The sequence below is a fragment of the Mobula birostris genome, chromosome 19 (genome assembly GCF_030028105.1).
Source record: "Mobula birostris isolate sMobBir1 chromosome 19, sMobBir1.hap1, whole genome shotgun sequence".
Classification (NCBI taxonomy): Eukaryota; Metazoa; Chordata; class Chondrichthyes; order Myliobatiformes; family Myliobatidae; genus Mobula; species Mobula birostris.
Genome location: NC_092388.1, coordinates 19,464,054 through 19,484,288, shown reverse-complemented (window position 1 = coordinate 19,484,288; position 20,235 = coordinate 19,464,054). Strand labels below are relative to the sequence as shown.

The window sequence follows — 20,235 nt, the reverse complement described above, 5'->3', positions numbered from 1 at the left end:
TTACACTAAAATTGAGAGGAAACCTAGGAAGCTGATGTTCTGCTGCTGAAGTCCATAAATAGACCAGTATTAGATGGTAGTCAGGATAACAGCAAGGTGGAAACTTGGGATTTTTCATTTAAAGGAGTTGACCTTAAAAGTGGATAGTGATTTGACTATCTCTGTTAAAAATGCTGTTCATTGCTGAACTCAAACAGATGAAATGGTCAGAAAATTGTAAATTTAATGACTTTTATTTTATAATAGGTGGAGTTTACAGTCACATGTTTCCAAAATTCAAAGAAGGCTGTACCTTTAGGTACACAAAATGCTAGAGGAACTCAGCAGGTCGGGCAGCATTTATGGAAAAGAGTAAACAGTCAACATTTTGGGCCGAGACCCTTCATCAGGGCTGGAAAAAGAGATGAGGTCAGAGCAAGAAGGCGGAGGGAGGGAAGTAAGAAGTACAAGATGGTAGGTGATAGGTAAAACCGTGGGTGGGGGAAATGGAGTGAAGCAGAACTGCGAAGTTGATTGGTGAAAGAGATAAAGGGCTAGAGAAGGTAACAGACCATGGAAGAAAGGGAAGGGGGAGGAACATCAGAGGGAGGTTGAAAGGCAGGTAAGGAGATATGGTTGGAGAGTGAAATGGTAATGGGAATGGTGAAGAGGGGCAGCAATTACTGAAAGTTCCAGAAATTGATGTTCATACCATCTAATTGGAGGCTACCTAGATGGAATCCAAGGTGTTGCTCCACCGACCTATGTGACCTCATCGCAACAGTAGAGGAGGCCATGGACTGACATGTCAGGATGGGAATGGGAAGTAGAGTTGAAGTGGGTGGCTACTGGGAGATCCCACTTTTTCTGGCAGACTCAATGGTGCAGTCTTCCAATCTATGTCGGGTCTCACCGATATACAGGAGGCCACACTGGGAGAACCAGATAGAGTAGATGACCCCAACAGACTCATAGGTGGAGTGTCAGCTCACCCGGAAGGACTGTTTGGGGCTCTGAATGGTAGCGAGGGAGGTGGTGTAGGGGCAGGTATGGCACTTGTTCTGCTTGCAAGGATCGGTACCAGGAGGGAGATCAGTGAGGTGGGACCAATGGACAAGGGAGTCATGAAGGGGGGGGGGGGGGGTTCCCTGTGGAAAGCCGAAAATGGAGGGTGAGGGAAAGATATGCTTGGTGGTGGAATCCTATTGGAGATGGCGGAAGTTACGGAGGCTAAGTAAGAACTAATTTAATGAATAATTCTGGGCTGTGATAAATATTTTGAAATGTAGCCCATATTGTAAATCACAGCTTGGGATGGATAGACGAACAGATAAATATATACAGAATATACAGTGGATTCTGGTTAATTGGGCCATCAGTTAATCAGGGCAGCCGCTTATTTGGAACAACTCCTAAAGAACAAAAACTAATCAGGAAAATAGCCAGGGTTCCCTTTGTTTATCTGGGACACTATGCTGCTTAATTGGGCTTGGAGACTTGCTGAACAGGTTCTAATTAACGTCAGAATAATGCACTTGTATGGCCATTAGACGTTACATTGTGCTTAGAGCGAACAGTTTTTAAATAGCTTCAGTCGCATGTGTTTGTGTTCAAAAAGCAGTGATTTCTGCTACTGATGGTTGCTGAGGAATAAGCAGTAAGACAACTCCAAACTATTTTATTCACTGCAGTGTCAAGCATTCAGGCTGGGAGATGCAAGAAATGGCATGAAAATGAAATGACTACTTCACTACTTCAACAAGTTAGGCACTACAAAGAATTTGAAGGTGTCGATAAAGCATCTTGAATGCTGTAATGAAAATGAAGATTTGGAGGATGCAATCACACTAGCTGTCTGTTCATTGTGTACACTGGATGAATTCCTACATCGATAACTAGTAGAGACTAATACACAATTTTATAGTACTGTAGTGTTATAATTTGTCCTGCATTTCACTTAAATACATAATTTGTTCTTCAGTTAAACAAAGGATTGTCTATGTATACATATACAGTACATATACATAGTATATAATACAATATTAGTATTGTTAATTATGTTAATTGTATTATATTATTACAATGGTAAATTATAAAATATTTATATTTATTGTTGCATTATTGTATTAATAATCGTACGTTGATTACAAAATTCATCTACAATTAAACATACCAGGAAACTACAAATCTTGTCAACATTAAATATAATTTGAAGAAAACTTCACTGAAATATTTTGCTAATTTGAAGTAAATGAAAGACACTTTGCTGTTAATGGATGAGTGACTTACTGGCGCCTCTTCAGGGAACTAGATTTCCTTTCTTCCATTTCATCAATAGGAGAGGAGGAGGAAGTACAGAGCAAAGAGTTATCAGATGGGTTGAAAGATGGACTGCTGCTATCTGCCTGATCAACAGAGAGGGATGTTGGACGGTCCTCCAGTGCCTGCAAGTTTTTATTAGATGCATAAGAAAGAAAAAACATATTTTAGTAATTGTAATATAAAAGAAAATTAAATTCCAATAATCTGTTGGGTTATTGTTCATTTATTTAAAACTTCTAATACATGATTGTTTTGAATGTAGATGATCCAAGTAAAGTATTTACCTATTGCTCTTGTTTAACTGATGCTTAGAAGGTAATGGTGGGCCTTCTTAAACGTTGATGAAGGCTGCATAGTAGTACTAGCATGAAGGGGGTTCTAGCATTACAACCCAGCAGCGAAGAATTATTGGACACAAGTCAGTCACCAGAATCAAGATCAGGTTTAGTATCACTAGCCTATGTCATGAAATTTGTAATGTGGCAGCAATACAAAGCAATACTTAATTTAAAGAACTGTAAATTACAGTATATACATATAAAAATAAAATATATACAAGTTAAATAAGTAGTAGAAAAAGAGAGAAAAAGAAGTAGTGAGGTAGTGTTCGTAAGTTCAATGTCCATTCAGATATCTGATGGCAGAGGGGAAGAAGTTATTCTTGAATCATTGAGTGTGTGTCTTCAGGCTCCTGTCCTTCCTCCCTGAGCGTAGCAACGAAAAGAGGGTATAATCTGAGTGCTGGGAGTCCTCAATAATGAATGCCACCTTTTTGAGGATTTGCTCCTTGGGGTACCTCTTGTCCATAATGGAGCTGACTGAGTTTACAACTTCCTACAGAATGTTGTGAACTCATTGTCCTGGTTACCTTTTCAATAATGCCTGAATTTGAATCCAACACTGACTAATCAGTCGTGGGCATAGGAGCATAGCACTCCAATTCTTATTTATCTGGAGGAAGCTGCTAAACTGGACAAATACACTCAGCAGTCATAAGAATAATCTGCACAGGAAATACAGAACTTAAAAGAACATAAGAAATAGGAACAGAAGTCGGCCATCTGGCCGGTCGAGCCTGCTCTGCCATTCAATAAGATCATGGCTGATCTGGCCATCTAATCACCTACCTGCCTTTTCCCCATAACCCTTAATTCCCCTACAATGCAAAAATTTATCCAACCTTATGGTCAGGGTGAAAGCATATTATTAGAGTCACATGTCTGGTTATGCTCAATCAGGAACTGTGTTTGAAGGTACATTGGGGGCTGAACATTAAAAAATCTGTTCCATTTCCCTGAAAGGTCATTGTCACTAAAAATATAAATATACTTGTACTTCACTTCCAAACTGATTCCCAACTTTGTGGGGATTCTTACTTATAGAAATAAGGTATATATTGTAGAAATAAACATTATAAGTAAAGTATCAAAGAGAAGCTGAATTAATTTTAAATGATGTCAATAAATGGGCATTCCCTCTTACCATTTTACTTTTCACAAGCTCTTCAATAGCACTAACGAGCTCTGCAGCACTAGGTGTCTCTGAACTTGTGGGACGTACAGATAAGCGTGAGGATGTCTGAGAGAGGAGAGAAAGTTCATTAAAGGAATAATGTCTCTTTTGGAACAACTGCTTTGGTCAGTTAAAGTAAAAGAAACATTACCAAAATGCTATCAAAAGTCAATAAAGGATATCCAGCCATTTCTACAAATCTATTGTTGAGTTTACTTTTCTTTTTAAAGGGGACAAGGCTCACCATTTCTGAGGCATCCTCAAAGTACATTCGGATGTATGGATTTGTTCCCAGACCAGGACTGCAGGAATTTAGGAGATCTCTGGCCTCAAAAGCAATCTGACGTCAACTTATGTCTAGTTGTATAAAATTGCAGAATATTGTGGGAACCAACAATAAGGATTTCTGGGTAGGGACACTTGGCCAATCAGAGTAAACTATCAGTACATGCTTTTTAGGTGTTTCATGTACCATTAGGTGCACAACAGACTTAATTTTCACATGGTGACTTATAATAACAAAAGATATTTGTGAAACAGGAGGTTTGTTAAGCACAACAAACAACTTTCAATTTTAATCCTTTTTTTAAATTAAAAAAAAAGATTGATATAGTTAAATTGAACCTTGCAAACAGCAAGCTTCACACAAAATTTAGCCAAAGTGGTTTAGGAACAAGTAAAACAATTCAACAGAAATGCCAAGACAGAGGAAGCATAATGATTTAAATGGAAAGATAAGGGAACTGAGAGAATACAGAGACAGAACATAAATCAACATAATGCTGTGAGAAGAGTACATTTAAAAAAGAGAAAACAAACCAATTAGTTACAGCATACAAGTTATTTGTTTTTCCACATTAATGACAGACTTCAAGTGATATGTTACCACAAATTAAACATTCTTCAATAAATACATATTACAGTAAAGCTTTAAGCAAATTGTTAAATAATTAGGCAATAGTGAAAGTCAAAACTACTGATTGAAATTTCAGTTCTACATGCGATGAAAATAATATCATCTTTCATTGCATGAAAGCAGTTTCAAGCTGAATGATTGCTACTTTAAGTTGACAACTAGAAGTCTGATGGGAAATTCCTTGTGATGTGGTCAAGAATTCTGCTATGTGTTCACCTAAACGAAAAAAAGAATCAAAAGACCTTTTTCCAATTGTTATGCTTCTGTTGTTAAAGATCAATACATCAAAGGTTTAACTGTCTGACAGGTTTACCTCAGAAATGCTACAATTATCCTTTTGTTGGTTATATTTGGATGTGATTCTTACCTTGTCATCCTGTGAATCCGGCTGGAGAAGACTGTGTTGCTGAATTGCCATTGGAGGGGGAAGAGGCACAGCGTCTGCCCCCTCCTCACCTTCTTCTTCCCCACAGCTCTGCATTCCTGAAGATGATGATTTTGACAGAGTTCCACTGCTGAGCCCTTCATTCCGTTGTCTCTGTGGAAAAATAAAATCAATACCAATAAAAACCAGGCTCAGAGGTAAACCTGGTTAGTGTGATAATTAATGAAAGCAGGAAGGGATTCATCCTTGAATTGGTCATGGTAAGTGTGCAATACAACAACCTTAATGTATTGTATTCCATTTCTGAAATTCAGTTCCATTGACCAATAGGACCTCATTTCAAAAGCAAAGCACAACATGCTGAGTGCATGTCCAATATGAATTTCTGACAATTAAAGCTGCAAGTTCCTACATATGTTTCCAGTTGTGTAAGCACTGGCATGTTCCAATTTTAATGGAGAAAATTGGAATTCTTTGTTTCTTTTATTAGTTCCTGTTTTGGAGTCATGAAGGATCTACACCATTGCTGGATTCTGCTGCACTTTAAAACTTATTATCTCTGACTTACCTTGTTATTTTCATTAAAGAATCTACACCTTGATACCTAAATTTTATCTCCTCCATCTCTAAATGTAATAATTCGTTTTAAACATACTCTTTGCATCTTAAACCTGAAATGGGTAAGATTTTCATTTCACAGAGGAATGTGAACCCTTTTGAAAGATCAGGGAATTGGGGGCTATGTGAAACCGTACAGGTGAGGAGCAGAGAGAAGCAAAGGTCAGGAATAGTGCAAACTACCTTTTATTCTGTCACCTCCCCCACTTCCTTCTCAGTCCTGAAAAGGGGTCTCACCCCGAAACATTGACTGTACTCTTTTTTGTAGATGCTGCCTGACGTGCTGAGTTCCTCCAACATTTTGTGTATGCTGCTTAAAAAATAAACTCTGTTAAAACTGTAAATGTAAATGAAAAGGCAGATATGTGGAATGATTGGTTATAATCTGTATTCACTGCAGAGAACATAAACCTTAGAAAATTAATACCAAGTTTTAAGGGAGTTAACAATCATGTACAAAATATCAACAATGAGAAAAATGAAGGGGATAATAAGTATCATGTCCTCAGGACTAGATAGTGTGCACCTCAATTTCCTGAGTAGTTAAAAGCATCGCTTATGCCCTAATAAGAGTATACTGCAAGTTCTTTTAATTCATGAAAAAGTGTTATTTAAGGACCTGCAAGGATTCATTCAGGTGTACAACCATTCCCTGTAGTTATAAATGCCTTGGCTGTTTGGATTGACAGTAAAATCCAAAATTGGCTGTACAACAATAGGAATAGAAGAGTTAAATTATTAAACAAAATATTACAAATAATGTTGTCAGGAAAAGGAAAAAGACTGATAACTGGGAGCATTTTAGAATCCAGCAAATGATGATCAAGAGTTAAATAGATTACAAGAGTAAACTAGCAATAAACAAAAACAGACAAGGAGCTTCTCTAGATATGCAAAAGTGAAAAGACAACAAGGGTACATGTAGATCCCTTACAGACACAGAATGGAGAATTTATAATGGGACATAATGAAATGGCAGAGGAATTAAACAAATACTTTGTGTCTCTCTTCATCGAGGAAGCCACAGAAAACTTCCCAGAAATACTGGAGAACCGAGGGTCCAGTGCAAATGGGGAAAAGAAAAGAAATCAGTATTAGTATAACATACTATTAGAGAAATTACTGAGTTTGAAATTTGATAAATCCCAAGGCTCTGATGATCTACATCCTAGAATTTGGAATGAAGTGGCATTAGGAACAGCAGATGCTTTGATCATCTTCTAAAACTCGACAGATTCTTGAATGGTTCCTGCAGACTGTTGAGTATAACGCTAATTAACAAAGGGAGACCCTGAAAATCTTCTGACCTGTTTAGTTTAACACTGGTAGTAAAGAAATGCTAGAAACTAGGATGTAGGATTTGATATCAAGATATTCAAAAATAGTATGACTGAACAAGATCAAACTGGATGTATGGAAGAAAATTCATGTTTAACTAAGCAACTGGAGTTCTTTGTCAAGTAGATAAGGGAGCACATTTACATTTTCAAGAAGATTTTGATAAGACTTTATACAGCAAAAGGGTTTCTGTACATGGAGTGGGGTAATATAGCAGTATGGATTGAGAGTAGGATAATAGAAAACAAAATAGAAAAAAACATTCTTCTCAGATTGGCTAGTTGTGAATACTGGGGTACTTCAGGAATCAGTGCTTAGGTCCCAATTATTCAAATACGCATCAACGGGTGATGAGTTTCTGGCATCCTCTACCCCAGGCGCTGTGAAGACTGGGACACTGATGGATTAATGGACTGCTGGATATTAAAGAAACCAAAGAATATGTGGGTTGAGCAGGAAAATTAAATCAAGGCAACTGGTCATGATCCTAGCAGGGCAGGTTTGAGGGCGCCAAATGACCTACCCCAGCTCCAAAGTTTGGTGCTTTTTTTAAAGATTGTGAATGCGCACAGCAGTGACAAATGGATTTTTGATATATTTAAGTTTGGTATATTTGTATTCAGCCACCTTGCATCAAGGAGGTCAGGACTGAGAGCTTTCTAAATGGTCAAAAAACAAAAGGAGTGATGACCCAGGAAGGTCCCAATACATAAGATTTTAAAATATCAACATTTGTACAGAAAATAATCAAAATAGGTAACGGCTGCTTGCTTTTATATTAAGTAACTGAAAATATGATGGGAAGTGTAACTGGAATTCAAAATGATAAATTGACTTCACTCACAGATTAGTTGTGACCTGATGTTATCAGACTTAAGGGGCTATACAACCTAGTTCATTCCTTATGTTACTGAGGCTAGGTAAAACACATGTACAAAATATTTTGACAGCTTTGGAAACACTGACTTTTTGATATTCTGGGTATTTGTCATTGCTCTCAAATGCCAAAAATGAAAATTGGTTGAATTTTAGCCACTCGCCTCATCCACGGTTTCTTCCTGGGGTGTAGCTGCATTCTCATCTGAGTCCTTCTGAGCTCCGACATCAGCACTTTTCCGGACATCCCTGCTCTTCTTGTGCTTGTGAGCCAGTTTCTTAACATGGCCGTCTGCTTTTCCACTGCTGAGTCGCCTTACGGGGCTTGTGAGCCACTTCCTCAGAGTATTACCTGGGCGTTTTGGTCCTGGCGAACTTTGTGTTGTACTTACAGAGTGCGGCTGAAGTGAGGTCACTGAGGCAGGAGGACTTGCATCGTTGCTGGACACTGAGAGCGAATCTAAGAAAGAAAAACATAAATGGTAAAGATCCTCAGGACACTGGAATATTTTCTATAGGAAACGCCAAGTTTACATTCGACACTTCTCTATTACTGAGCAGATTACACTGACTAGTAGAACTTCCATAAGATTATCGTAAGATATAGGAGCAGAATTAGGCCATTCAGCCCATCAAGTCTGCCATTCAATCATGGCTGACTTAGTTACTTCCCTCTCAATTCCATTCTCTTGCTTCCTTCTCATAATCTTTGATGCCCTTGCTAATCCAGAACCTATCACCCTCTGCTTTAAATATACCTAATGATTTAGCATCCACGGTCATCTGTGGCAATGAATTTCACAGATTCACCACCCTCTGGCTAAAGAAAAAAATAGAACAATAAGGTTTTACAAAGGATAAGCTGGAATTCAATCATTTATTTGATTCACTGTTGTTTGTGCTATGTGACATATTGGATGAATAAATAGTTCACAACAAAATAATTATGTGCATGTTCATGAAAGTATACATTATCGCACATCTTTATTCAAGTCACTACTGACAGAGAATCTCAGTTTATCACAGTAGAGGCATGCACTGCATTCACATCTGTTTACTTCAACAAAGATGGTATTCTTGACATTCTAATTCACATAGAACAAGTGGGGGCCATTTTGTTGTGTTGTGTTTTTGTACCGACTGTATTGGTGGCATTTCTTTCATATTTCAAGAGAGCTAATGCAACTTTATGAGCAACCATGACTGTCCTATGCAATAATTATGGAGTGGATTGGTATCGTCCCATGATTTTCCTGATCAGCTTGTCAACATATCACATAGCACAAGCTTGTCAGCTTGTCCTTATCAATATACAAGATAGAGATTAGATTTTTTTGAAAACTGTGCAATAGTTATTCAGAGTAACATACACAAAATGCTGGAGGAATTCAGCAAGTCCGGCAACATCTACGGAGAGGAGTAAACAGTCCACAATTTGGACAAGACAGCTTTCATCAGGACTGGAAAGGAAGGGGAAATTTGTCTTTCTCTTCAGTCTCAACAGGAATGACTGAAGCTTTTTAAGAATACCGTAATAGAAGCCAGAATGATCCACTGGTTGAGGGACGGAATATAAGAAACTGAATTACACAGTTGGAAAGAAAGTTTTGTTCATTTTGTCATTATAAAAGCTGGAAAGTGAATCTCACAGAAAACTAACCAACGTCTGAACATAGGAAAGGTTACAATGCTAACCATTCCATTCTTCCCCAGGCATTTATTAACCTGTACAGATTTGAAATTCTGTTTTCATTTGCAAGAGTGATTTTACTTCCATCCCTATTGGGAGAGTTCATTCATTATACTGTCTGGATGCTCCTCGTTTTTCATTCCCACACAGAAAAAAAGAATACATTTAGTTCTGTAATATATCTTGCTGCTTGATCGTATTACTTTTAAAAAATACGAATAATCACCAGGTGCACAAATTTACAAGGAAGGTTGACAGGAATATCACTGTAGAAGGAACACATTTGATTTGCTGGATAATTCCAACACCACTGATTTATTTTTAAATAAAATTTTTCCTATTTGAAACTAATCCTGAAGATCACCATATCTAAACATCTGCTTGGACCGAAATGTAAACAGTTAAAAGTGATACTTTATTTATAAGTTTCTTTCTTACTGCTTGCTCGAAATATTTCCTCAAGTATTCAAAACCAAATTATTCATAAGCAGTTACACATATTCCTTTGTAAGTTTCTTGGTCTGTTAATAAAGACCCTGAACTTACTTGGTGCTTAATTCCACAACCAATTTATACAGATAGTAAAAGACATCTATTTTATTTGTACTTTCATGCCTGGTTTCCAGTTGCGGCTGCAGCATAAGCTCCGGGGATTCAGTGACAACATACAGCTGGGCCTGTTTAAGTGAAATGAGGGTGGGAAAATAAGTTCCACAGCCATGAGTGTTGCCTCCCTTCCACATCTGGTTTGTCAGTGCTTAAGCTTTAATTTGATGAAGTCATGGTTCACACAAAGTCCACATATGCTGCAAATTTTAATATCTTGAACACTGATCACATCATCTCAACGGAGTACTTATGCAAACTGAAGAACATGAAAACACCTAACCTTAATCATAACTTGCACTGTACCTGAACACAATCAATTAACATAGTAATTGCTTATTCATCACATTTGAACTCCAGTAAGCTTTCACTTACTTTAAAAATTCTCTGCCAACATGCAGAGCGTGGAAGCAAACAGATTGTTTAGGTTAAAAATATGAGACATGGCTAACATTTGTCTGTATTTCTACAAGGCACGCAAACCGTGTGTGTGAAGATCTGAGCAACATTCCTCTTGCTTGAATTGTAAATGATTGAGATGTAGCCAGTTCAAGGGCTAAGAGTGTTGTATCAGCATTGCCGCCATTACCTTTTGAGTAATGTTTTTGTGAGGCGGGTGGCGGGGTGATGAAATACCGAAACAACCACATTGAATAAGAGGACAGTTGTATCCCAGTCAATGACAACAACTATATAAGAAAAAATGAAGATGAGAAAAATAAAAGAAGGAAAATATAGCAGTTAGCTGACTTGGAAAAGGGAAGCCATAAGATTCAGCAGTGCTCTAGATTGAGGATCTCCTCTATTTAGATGTGTCTTTCAATATGATGACATTGGTAAGAGATCTGTGGCATGTAATACTACTTGGGGCATTAATCACATTGAAGAATTCTGCCGGACAGCACAGCATAAAACAAAAAAATAACAATTCTGAATGCATGAGAAACAAATACTAGGACATGCACCCAGAGCAAAGGAAAAGCTGAAATATCATAAGAGATTTTAAAAATCAGACTATTTAAAAATTTCTAAGGGGATGAGACTTCACATAAAAGTTAAGGCCAGTGAAATTGCTCAGGAGAAACTATGACCTAACATATGGTTCAAAACCCAGTTTGTGTTGATTGAACAAGAGCAAATCCTTTCACTAAGGTGCAAAAATAGTGCATTGAAAGGTAAAGTTTATAACTAATCACAACTTCCGTGTGAAGATCTCGCTGAAGACTGCAACTGTGCAATGGAGAAGCAATAATAAGAGCACTTCCGTTTTCCCCAATTTTCCCGTGCACTTGCTATCACCAAAACAGCAAAAAGTGCATATTAATAATGTATGTGTAGATAGCTTCATTGGCATTTCAGCTACAAGTTGCAGACCAAAGGGTTCCTTCTGAGAAAATACAATGCTAAATGCCTCAGTTACCATGCAGTTCATTCATATGCCAATTATGGCATTATTCAATGATTCAGCTTTGGTCAGCCAGCAAACAAATGCTTGAGAAATGTGAGATAAAGCTTCTAAAATTTTTAATACTTCATATACTTCATAACAGTGAACTCCAATTTTAGTCCCCAAGGATCAAGGGGATTTTCTATTCGTGTGAAACAAATCCTATAATTTTTTTGCCAGTTAAATTTACAGAACCTCAATCGGATTTTATTTATTGATATGTTTTACAAATATTTCAGGAGAAATATAGTGTTACATAAAATCTATGTTCCTAAGATAATTAAATAATAGTCTTATAACCTCCATAAATGCATCACATGCTCTTAGGTACAGTACAAAAACTAAGTCTTTTTACCCACCAAGCTTATACTGACCATCAACCACATATTTGCATCTGCCATTAATCACATATTTTATTCTCCTCGCATTCTTATCAGTTCCTACCAGGTTCTACCATTCACTTACAAACTAGGGGCCAATTAACCTACCATCTGTACACCTTTGGGATATGGGAGGCAACCACAGCACCCAAGGTAAAATCTATGCTGTCACAGGAAGAACGTGCAAATTCCACACAGCAGCATCCGAGGTCAGGATTGAACCTATATCCAGCACTTTGAGTTCAACATTTTGTTCTCCTTTTACTAGAAATGATTTAAGATACAGGTAATCATGGTTAAAGAAATATAATTACAAATGTTTCATTCGGTAACAAGCAAAATTAAAAAAGAAACAGATCATTTGTCCTAAGTAGCATAAGATTAAAATGGACTTCATAGTTTGCTATAATGTTACATTAGATATCATTAACAGAGCATTAAATCCTGAAAGGAAATCTGTTCAGTTTCCAACATTTATTCTAAAGCTTTCTCTGTTCTTTCCCTGCTTATCCAACAAGTAGTTGTTTTATTTTCTTAAAAACAATTTAATATTTAATTTGAAAGTGCCGTATGTCTCAGTAACTAGTGTTACTTTAGAAGTTTAGTGCCACAGGCAGAGATCATGTAATGCCATGTCTGGTCCAGCTTTCCCTTTCATTCCCACAATTTCTGTACTGCTTCCAAATTTAAGATTTATGTAACTTCTAATTCACAAGTTTAAAGGAAAACAAAATAAGTGTTACTCCGGATCCGATGCAGCACAAAAAACAGAAAGACAAAGAACACAACAATAAAAATACAAAATAAATATAAATACAAAAGATAGCTTATATACATTGATTGACTGTATGTACATAAAGTGACCATGAATTATATACAAAGACCACAAGTGTAAAACTAAAGCTCAAGATAAAGCCATCTGACATTTTCTGCACTTTAAATGTTACTTTAAAAAGGTTTCCTTTTTTTCTTTGTAAAAAGCAGTTTCAATTTCTATTAATAACTGATCTGCTACATGTGTATTCCCAGGATTCAGCTGCAAGATTACTTAGGTTACCATTATCAATCTCTAGTAACATCTCCATCTTCATAATTGCATTGTTTGAGGATCCCTACCATCCAACCCACAATTTCTCTGACCCACTACTGTCAGGAAGGAGATACAGGACTGCCAGACTGGAAAATTGCTTCTTTCCTCAGGCTTCAGACTAATGAATACCCTACTACCACTGAGTTCTTGTCGCTAGGACAGTGAGCTGTTTATTGCACTGTTTACTGTTTATCTGTGCCATGCACTTTGAATTATATTTTATTAACTGATATGTGATAATATTTTGTTTTACGTGCTGTGTGCAATATCTGTTTTCTGGGTACACCGTAGTCCAGAGAAACGTTGTTTTGTTTGGTTGTATTTATGTACAGTCAGATGACAATAAACTTAAACTTGAACTTGATTAGAAAGCAAAGTACATATTATCAGGTATCAGCATAAATGGCATAACACTGATTAATTACATTAGCTTTCAAATGGAAAAATAACCTCATATATCACATATGGTGCAATTCTTCCAAATGTAACAAAGGACCATATTGTTTTTTTTTGCATTTACATGAATGACAGCTGTGTTTTAATCTAAATTGTTCATCACATGGTATTTAAAACATCTTTGGAATGACATGGAAGAATAAATAGCATGCTTCCTTATTGTGAGACGATTCTTTTTTTCAACAAAGGGAAATCTAACAATGACCTAGAGTGGCCTCTCGGACAGACTTTCATCAAAATGATATATTAACAAATCACTTATGTCATACCATATCAATTAATTATTGCCCTTTAAGCAGTGTTAGTGATTTGCTGTCTTTTTTTCACATTTCAAATGATAAAGGCATTTTGGAACTGAACTGATAACTTAATAAAGAAAAAAAGTAAAGGAAAGAAAAAAAGTAAAGGGAAGAAAATGGAAATGAAAAGAAAGGAAGTAACTCAGTAGTGAATGAAACCATAAACCACACAACTTAAAACACCAGTGAATAAAGAAAGACTTAAAGTTGTGCAGTTACTTCAAACAAAGCCACCAATGACATGTGAATCTATTGCACAAGATAAATAAAGCAAGGAATAAAAGAAAAGAGTAAATGCTGGAATATTCAAGAGATCAGGGTGTATTTGTGGAACAGAGTGAACGTTTCATTGAAATGATCTTTGATTAGATCTCAGGAAAGTTGGAAAAACAATGCTTTAAGTTGCAGGGAAGAAGGGGTGAAGAGAACCAAGGAAACAGCTGTAAAAGGGTGGAGACTTAAAAGGGACTGAATGACACAAGTGAAGTGGTGCTGCCAGCTGAGAGAGTTTGTTAATCACAGCTGGCCTGTCTGAAAGATGTAAATAGGAGAGAAGAGATAAAACAATGCTGGAACAGTGGAATGTACAATACTGCATTTGCTGTAAATCTAAAAGGGATTGCTGGATGAACTCAGAAGGAGAGAGAACTAGGTTACTGATACTTCAACAGAATGACAGAAACTTTAAAGGTTGGTTACTTGAAATTATACTTAATGCCATGACCCAAGAGCTATAACGTGCCCTGTCAAAAAGATCACTCCCATTCTAACGGCACCCATCTTCACTGATCCAGTGAATCTCAATATGAATTTAAGGAACCACACCTCATCTTCTCAACTGGCACATTATTGCCTTCCAGACTCAAAAGGAATTGAATAATTTCCAGAACATTAGGAGCTCTGATATTTTATTGCATATTTTCAGTTCTTGCTCCACACTCCTGTGGTAACTTCAGGCAATTAGTCTGCATTTATACCTCGTAAAATAACCTTTTGTTCTTTATTTAACACCTTGCTCAATAATCCCTTTGTCATTTATTTAACTTTCATTTAGTGATACAGCACGGTAACAGGCCTTTCTAGCAAGCCTTTGGAATATGAGGGGAAACCGGAGCACCAGAGGAAACCGACGCGGTCATGGGGAAAACGTACAAATTCCTTGCAACCAACACCGGATCTGGTGCTGTAAGAGCATTACGCTATCTGCTACACTACTATTCCGCCATTTAATTTCACTTTTATTCCACCTTTGGTTCTCCCCTCCCCTTCTGGATTTTGTTTCATTAATATTTTTTAAATGATACATATCGCAGTTTTGATTTAGAAAAAAGACTTAATACATTTGATGGCCTTACAGCTCAGTGCTATTTAATATGGAAAAGTAGTGACTTATCAGTCAAAGGTGGCTGATGGATCGTGATGAGGAAAAAGTTTCTCACTGCAGGTTTCCCCCGCCATCCAAAGGTACAGCGTTCCTATGAAACGGTTCGTAAGCCAGAATGTCGTAAAGCGAAGAAGCAGTTACCATTAACTTATATGGGAAAAATTTGTGAGCGTTCGCGGACCCAAAAATAACCTACCAAATCATGCCAAATAACACATAAAACCTAAAATAACAGTAACATATAGTAAAAGCAGGAATGATTAGATAAATACACAGCCTATATAAAGTAGAAATACTTTTCTACAATCATTGCCGCACTGTTCTCCGTAGCGAAAATCTCACGCAAGCGCTCTTGGCAGAAACACAGCACAAGTGCCATCGGCAAAAACACGGCAAAAGCGCTCTCGGCAGAAAATCTCACGCATGTGCTGTTGGCAAAAACACTCTCTCCAGTAACCTTTAAGCTATGAAGCTGCCAAATCATACCAAATAACACGTAAAAATACACAGCCGATATAATGTAGAAATAATGTATGTACAGAGTAGTATCACTTATGGGAATCGGGAAGACATTGAGCACACTGATGATGGTGTGTGTTAGGCTGAGTCGTCGGAGGATGGGGTGGTGCAGTAGCCCCCACTCTCCGGGCAGCGAACCGATGCTGATCCGTGAAGCATGCAGGAGTACAGCGGTAGCTGGGACGCACCCAGCACATCTTTAAGAAAAAAGCCAAAATAAACAAGCTAATTAATCAGGTGCCGCCCGGCACGTAATTGTCGGCCCAGATCAGAGGCGATTGCCGATTACGTCGCCTCTGATCTGGGCCGACATTTACATGCCGGGTGGCACATAATTAATTAGCTTGTTTATTTTGGCTTTTTTCTTAAAGATGTGCTGGGTGCGTTCCGGCCACCGCTGCATTCTTCGCGAATTGGTATCTGTCCGTGGCCCGGGGGTTGGGGTGGTGGGACACTGGGGTGTCATCTGTTTCCATCAGGGCAGGCATGTCATCTTTTTCTATGACTGCCTCGATGTTGAAGGTCGAGGTTCGTCATCTGCTGTGACTGATGTGGAAAGCTTGAAAAATGTCAGTATGCTTGACTGCTTAGCCTCGCGCATTTTTAGATCATACAGTTCTTTGCAAGGACTCAAACCATCTTGCAAATATGCTCTAAACTGACGTACCCTTTCAAAATTAAAGTCGTACTTTATCACTGCAGCGAAAATCTCATGCAGTTGCTTCACGTTCAGTTCCTGGACGACTTCACTTTCAGTCCGTTCGCTACTGCATTCGGTTTCGATTGTTATCCTTTCCTCTTCCAATTGCATCAGCTCTTTATCTATCAGTTCTTGGTCATGAGATGCCAAAACCTCTTCAACATCATCTTCGTCAACTTCCACAAGCCAAACTCACTTTGTCCTTACTTCGTTCACCACGATCGAAACGCTTAATTACGTCTAGTTTTACGCTAAGTGTAACACCCTTACGAGCTCTTTCAGGCTTTTCTGATACCTTAGACCTCATCCTGCAAACGGCTGCTCACAGGCACGTGTTTAAGCAATGCCGGCTAGAATGCAGTTCCGAATCTGGGGGAGAGTGGCTGCTCGAGACGCGCGCTGATTTTTTTCGTAACAGTGAAAACACCTTCTGTTAGCAAAAACAGGGAACTAATGTAGGTCTTTCGTAACAGTGAGGTTTCGTAAAGCGAACGTCCAAAAAAGGGGGGGGGGGGGGGACACCTGTATACCCAACCTCTTAGATCCACCCCTCCCCTCCTGTCTTCTCCTATCACTTTGGATCTCCCCCCCCCCCCACTTTCAAATGTCTTACTATCTCTTCTTTCAGTTAGTCCTGACGAAGGGTCCCGGCCCGAAACATCGACTGTACCTCTTCCCGTAGATGCTGCCTGGCCTGCTGCATTCACCAGCACTTTTTGTGTGTGTTGCTGATGTTCAGAGTCTTTGTGGGATCTGGGAGCTGTGGATGACTCCCAGTGTCCACCCCTTTTGACTGTAAAGCACTGTTTCACCACCAGAGGTGCTGACTGCTACTTCAGGTGTGGAGCAGGAATCTTGATGGAGGGCTCAGGACTGTTTTTTAAAGATATTTTTCTGTGACAATATGTCAGGCTGGAACTTAACTGATATGTGGAAGTGCTCTCCTAATTCACACACACATTTCCAAAGGCTTGGAAGAAGGCTTATGAGTGTTGGATCAGGTGGCTACCACTACCTAGTTAGAAACCAGTGCCTATTTCAGTCATAGCTGAGTAAAAGAGTAGATTTCCTTTCCTGAAAGATATTTGTGAAGCACACATGTTTTTAAATGGCAACTTGATGGTCACAGTTACCAATAAAGTTGCTTTTATTCCCAGAGAATTGAATGAAGTTAAATTCTCCAGCTGTCTTGTAGAATTTGAACTTGTGTCTCTGGACAATTAGACCAGGCCTCTAGATTAATGGCCGAGCAAATAAACTGTTATACTCCCAATCTTTACAATCTGGCAACTTGTCTACAGTGACTGAGTGGGTCACATTCTCTTTTTATTACAAGGGATTCCAGAACTTTTTAACACCACATGAGGACTGCATTCGCAACTCCAAATATTTTACTGTGAAAAACAAAAAACAGACCTCTTCTATCAGCTAATAAATCATAATGGCATACAAACTTAAATATGTTAATAAAACATGAGTTACATACTTCTAAATCAAACATGTATAAAATACAATTGCAATTTTTCCATGTGTATATATAAGTGGTTAAATGTATTTTTTGGAAATTCTTCTCCAGTGTTGGAAATCAGAAAAAATAAAGTGGTAATTGGTAATTTAGCTTTTGGGAATTTAGCTTTAAAACACTGGAGAAATAATTCACGACACAATTGTAATAAAACTACAAAATACAGCTGTGAAACACTTCTGCTTGTAAAAAAAATGCCACAGTGGAATACAGCAGAATAACAGCAAATTTATCATCCAGGCAGATACAAGATCACTTCTTTTCTGGGCAGATCAGCTTGTCCTCACCTTACATTTTTGAGGTCTGCCCTTCCAGTGTAGTTCTTCAATTACTACTGCAGAAAAAGTTGCCAAACTGCACTTCTCAAGTGAGCATGAAGTAATTGGGCACATTTTAATTTTCCCATAAGGGGGATTAACAGAGAACTGGCAAATATCCTAGAGGAAGAGCAAAGCACAAGCTATATTTCCTCAAGCCAGTTAACAGATCATAAAGCTTGTATAGTTTGCTCAATTAAAAGAAAATATAAGATTAATGCTTGTGAACAGGATGAGTTTATTATATTTTCATTTGAAAGAAGCCTCCCAGTTATAGCAATTTCAGAATTGTAAAGTATATGGTTTATCAGTACCTTCACTCCTTTAGGACTCAAGAAAGCAGAAACTACACTTAAATTAATTACAATCCATATGTATAAAATTAGATTTTTTTTTGCTGCCAGAGAATTTGCTGAGCCATTAAAATCTCATTAGAGCCTCATGCACAAGACATAGCATCTTCAGTTTTTGCAATTTCACCACACTAACTCAGCTGGCTGCAACACCTTCTGTCTCATTCCATTTCTCTTGGCCTTCACTCTGTCACAGACATTCCCTTTACTGTCTCCACCTCTCCCACTTCTAGACAATATAAATGTTATTTAATTTCTCCTTTTTCTTGTTCTGATGAAAGACAATTGACCAAAAACATTAGATCTGTGTTTGTTCACATTGACCTTTGTACTTCCAGCATTTTTCATTTTTATTTGTCTCGTACCTGCAAGTTTTTCACTTTTTGGTAACATTTTCCAGTTATTTTATAAGCAGATGTAGTTAGAACTGTTTGAGTTTAACTGACTTCCTTTAATTCTTCTTAAGTAGTGTGCCCAACATATTGATGCAATCATGATGAAAGCATGCCAGTCGCTATACTTCATTAGGAGCTAGAGATCTGGTATGTCACCAAAGACTCTAGTAAATTTCTACACACATACCATGGAGAGCATTCTGATTAGTTGCATTATTGACTGGTGTGGAGGCTCCAAATGCATGGGATCAAAAGAGGGTGCAGAGGATGTAGACTCAGCTAGCTCCATCATGGACACAAACCATCTTCAACAGGTGTGCCTCAAGAAGGTGGCATCCATCATTAAGGACTCTCACCAACCAGGATATGCCCTCTTCTCATTACTACTGGAGCCCAAAGACCTAATCTCAACTTCTTAGGAACAGACCTCTGCTATCAGATGCCTGAACAATCCATAAACTCATGATCACTTCCTCACTATTCTGCTTTTACACTGTGTATTTATCTATCAATATTTTATCTCTTGCACTGTACTGCTGCCACAAAAAAAAAAACACAACAAAGCAACACACACAAAATGCTGGAGGAACTCAGCAGGCCAGGCAGTTTCTATGGAAAAAAGTAAACAGTCAATGTTTCGGGCCAAGGCCCTTCATCGGGACTCAAGTTTTTGACTCACTTCCACTCTGGTTACAAAGTTTGCCATTGTGGCCAACATGGAAACCATAGACTTTTCTGATGCATTGACACAAGATTCTCAATGCTATTCTGCAATTCGAATGGTCATGAGCCAGGAATTCCTTAGAATCAGTGGGAATGTTGCACTTTTCAAGGAGGATTAAAATCCATCCTGGAATCTTTTCCTGTCTGCCTGGTAAACTTTTCCTGTTACAAAGTTGACAAGACTGGTGTCTAGTATATAAATTTATGCATTTTCTCCATGCAAGGAATATTGGTACTGGTTAATTACACTGATGTTATTATACAATGCCATCACCAATGGAAGAGCTGGGAATATCTCCCAGCAGCTGCTGAATTTCCACTGTTAACAACTAGTACTGGAAGTCTGAAGTAGCTGCCAGGTTTCTCCTGGTTCTTGCACCTGCCTTAGGCATGCCTTAATGTTGT

At 38.0% G+C, this 20,235-nt stretch overlaps 1 protein-coding gene across 3 annotated transcripts in view; it reads right to left on the bottom strand.

The window, feature by feature from the left end:
* Positions 1 to 20,235, bottom strand: part of LOC140212458 (triple functional domain protein) — a 341,882-nt gene that overhangs the window by 58,038 nt on the left and 263,609 nt on the right. For all 3 annotated transcript variants that reach the window (XM_072283275.1, XM_072283276.1, XM_072283277.1), the window contains exons 35-38: positions 8,111 to 8,406; positions 5,097 to 5,267; positions 3,784 to 3,879; positions 2,269 to 2,423 (exon numbers count right to left, since the gene is read on the bottom strand). In XM_072283275.1, the coding sequence (XP_072139376.1) occupies positions 2,269 to 2,423; positions 3,784 to 3,879; positions 5,097 to 5,267; positions 8,111 to 8,406 (718 nt within the window). The remainder of the gene's footprint in view (positions 1 to 2,268; positions 2,424 to 3,783; positions 3,880 to 5,096; positions 5,268 to 8,110; positions 8,407 to 20,235) is intronic.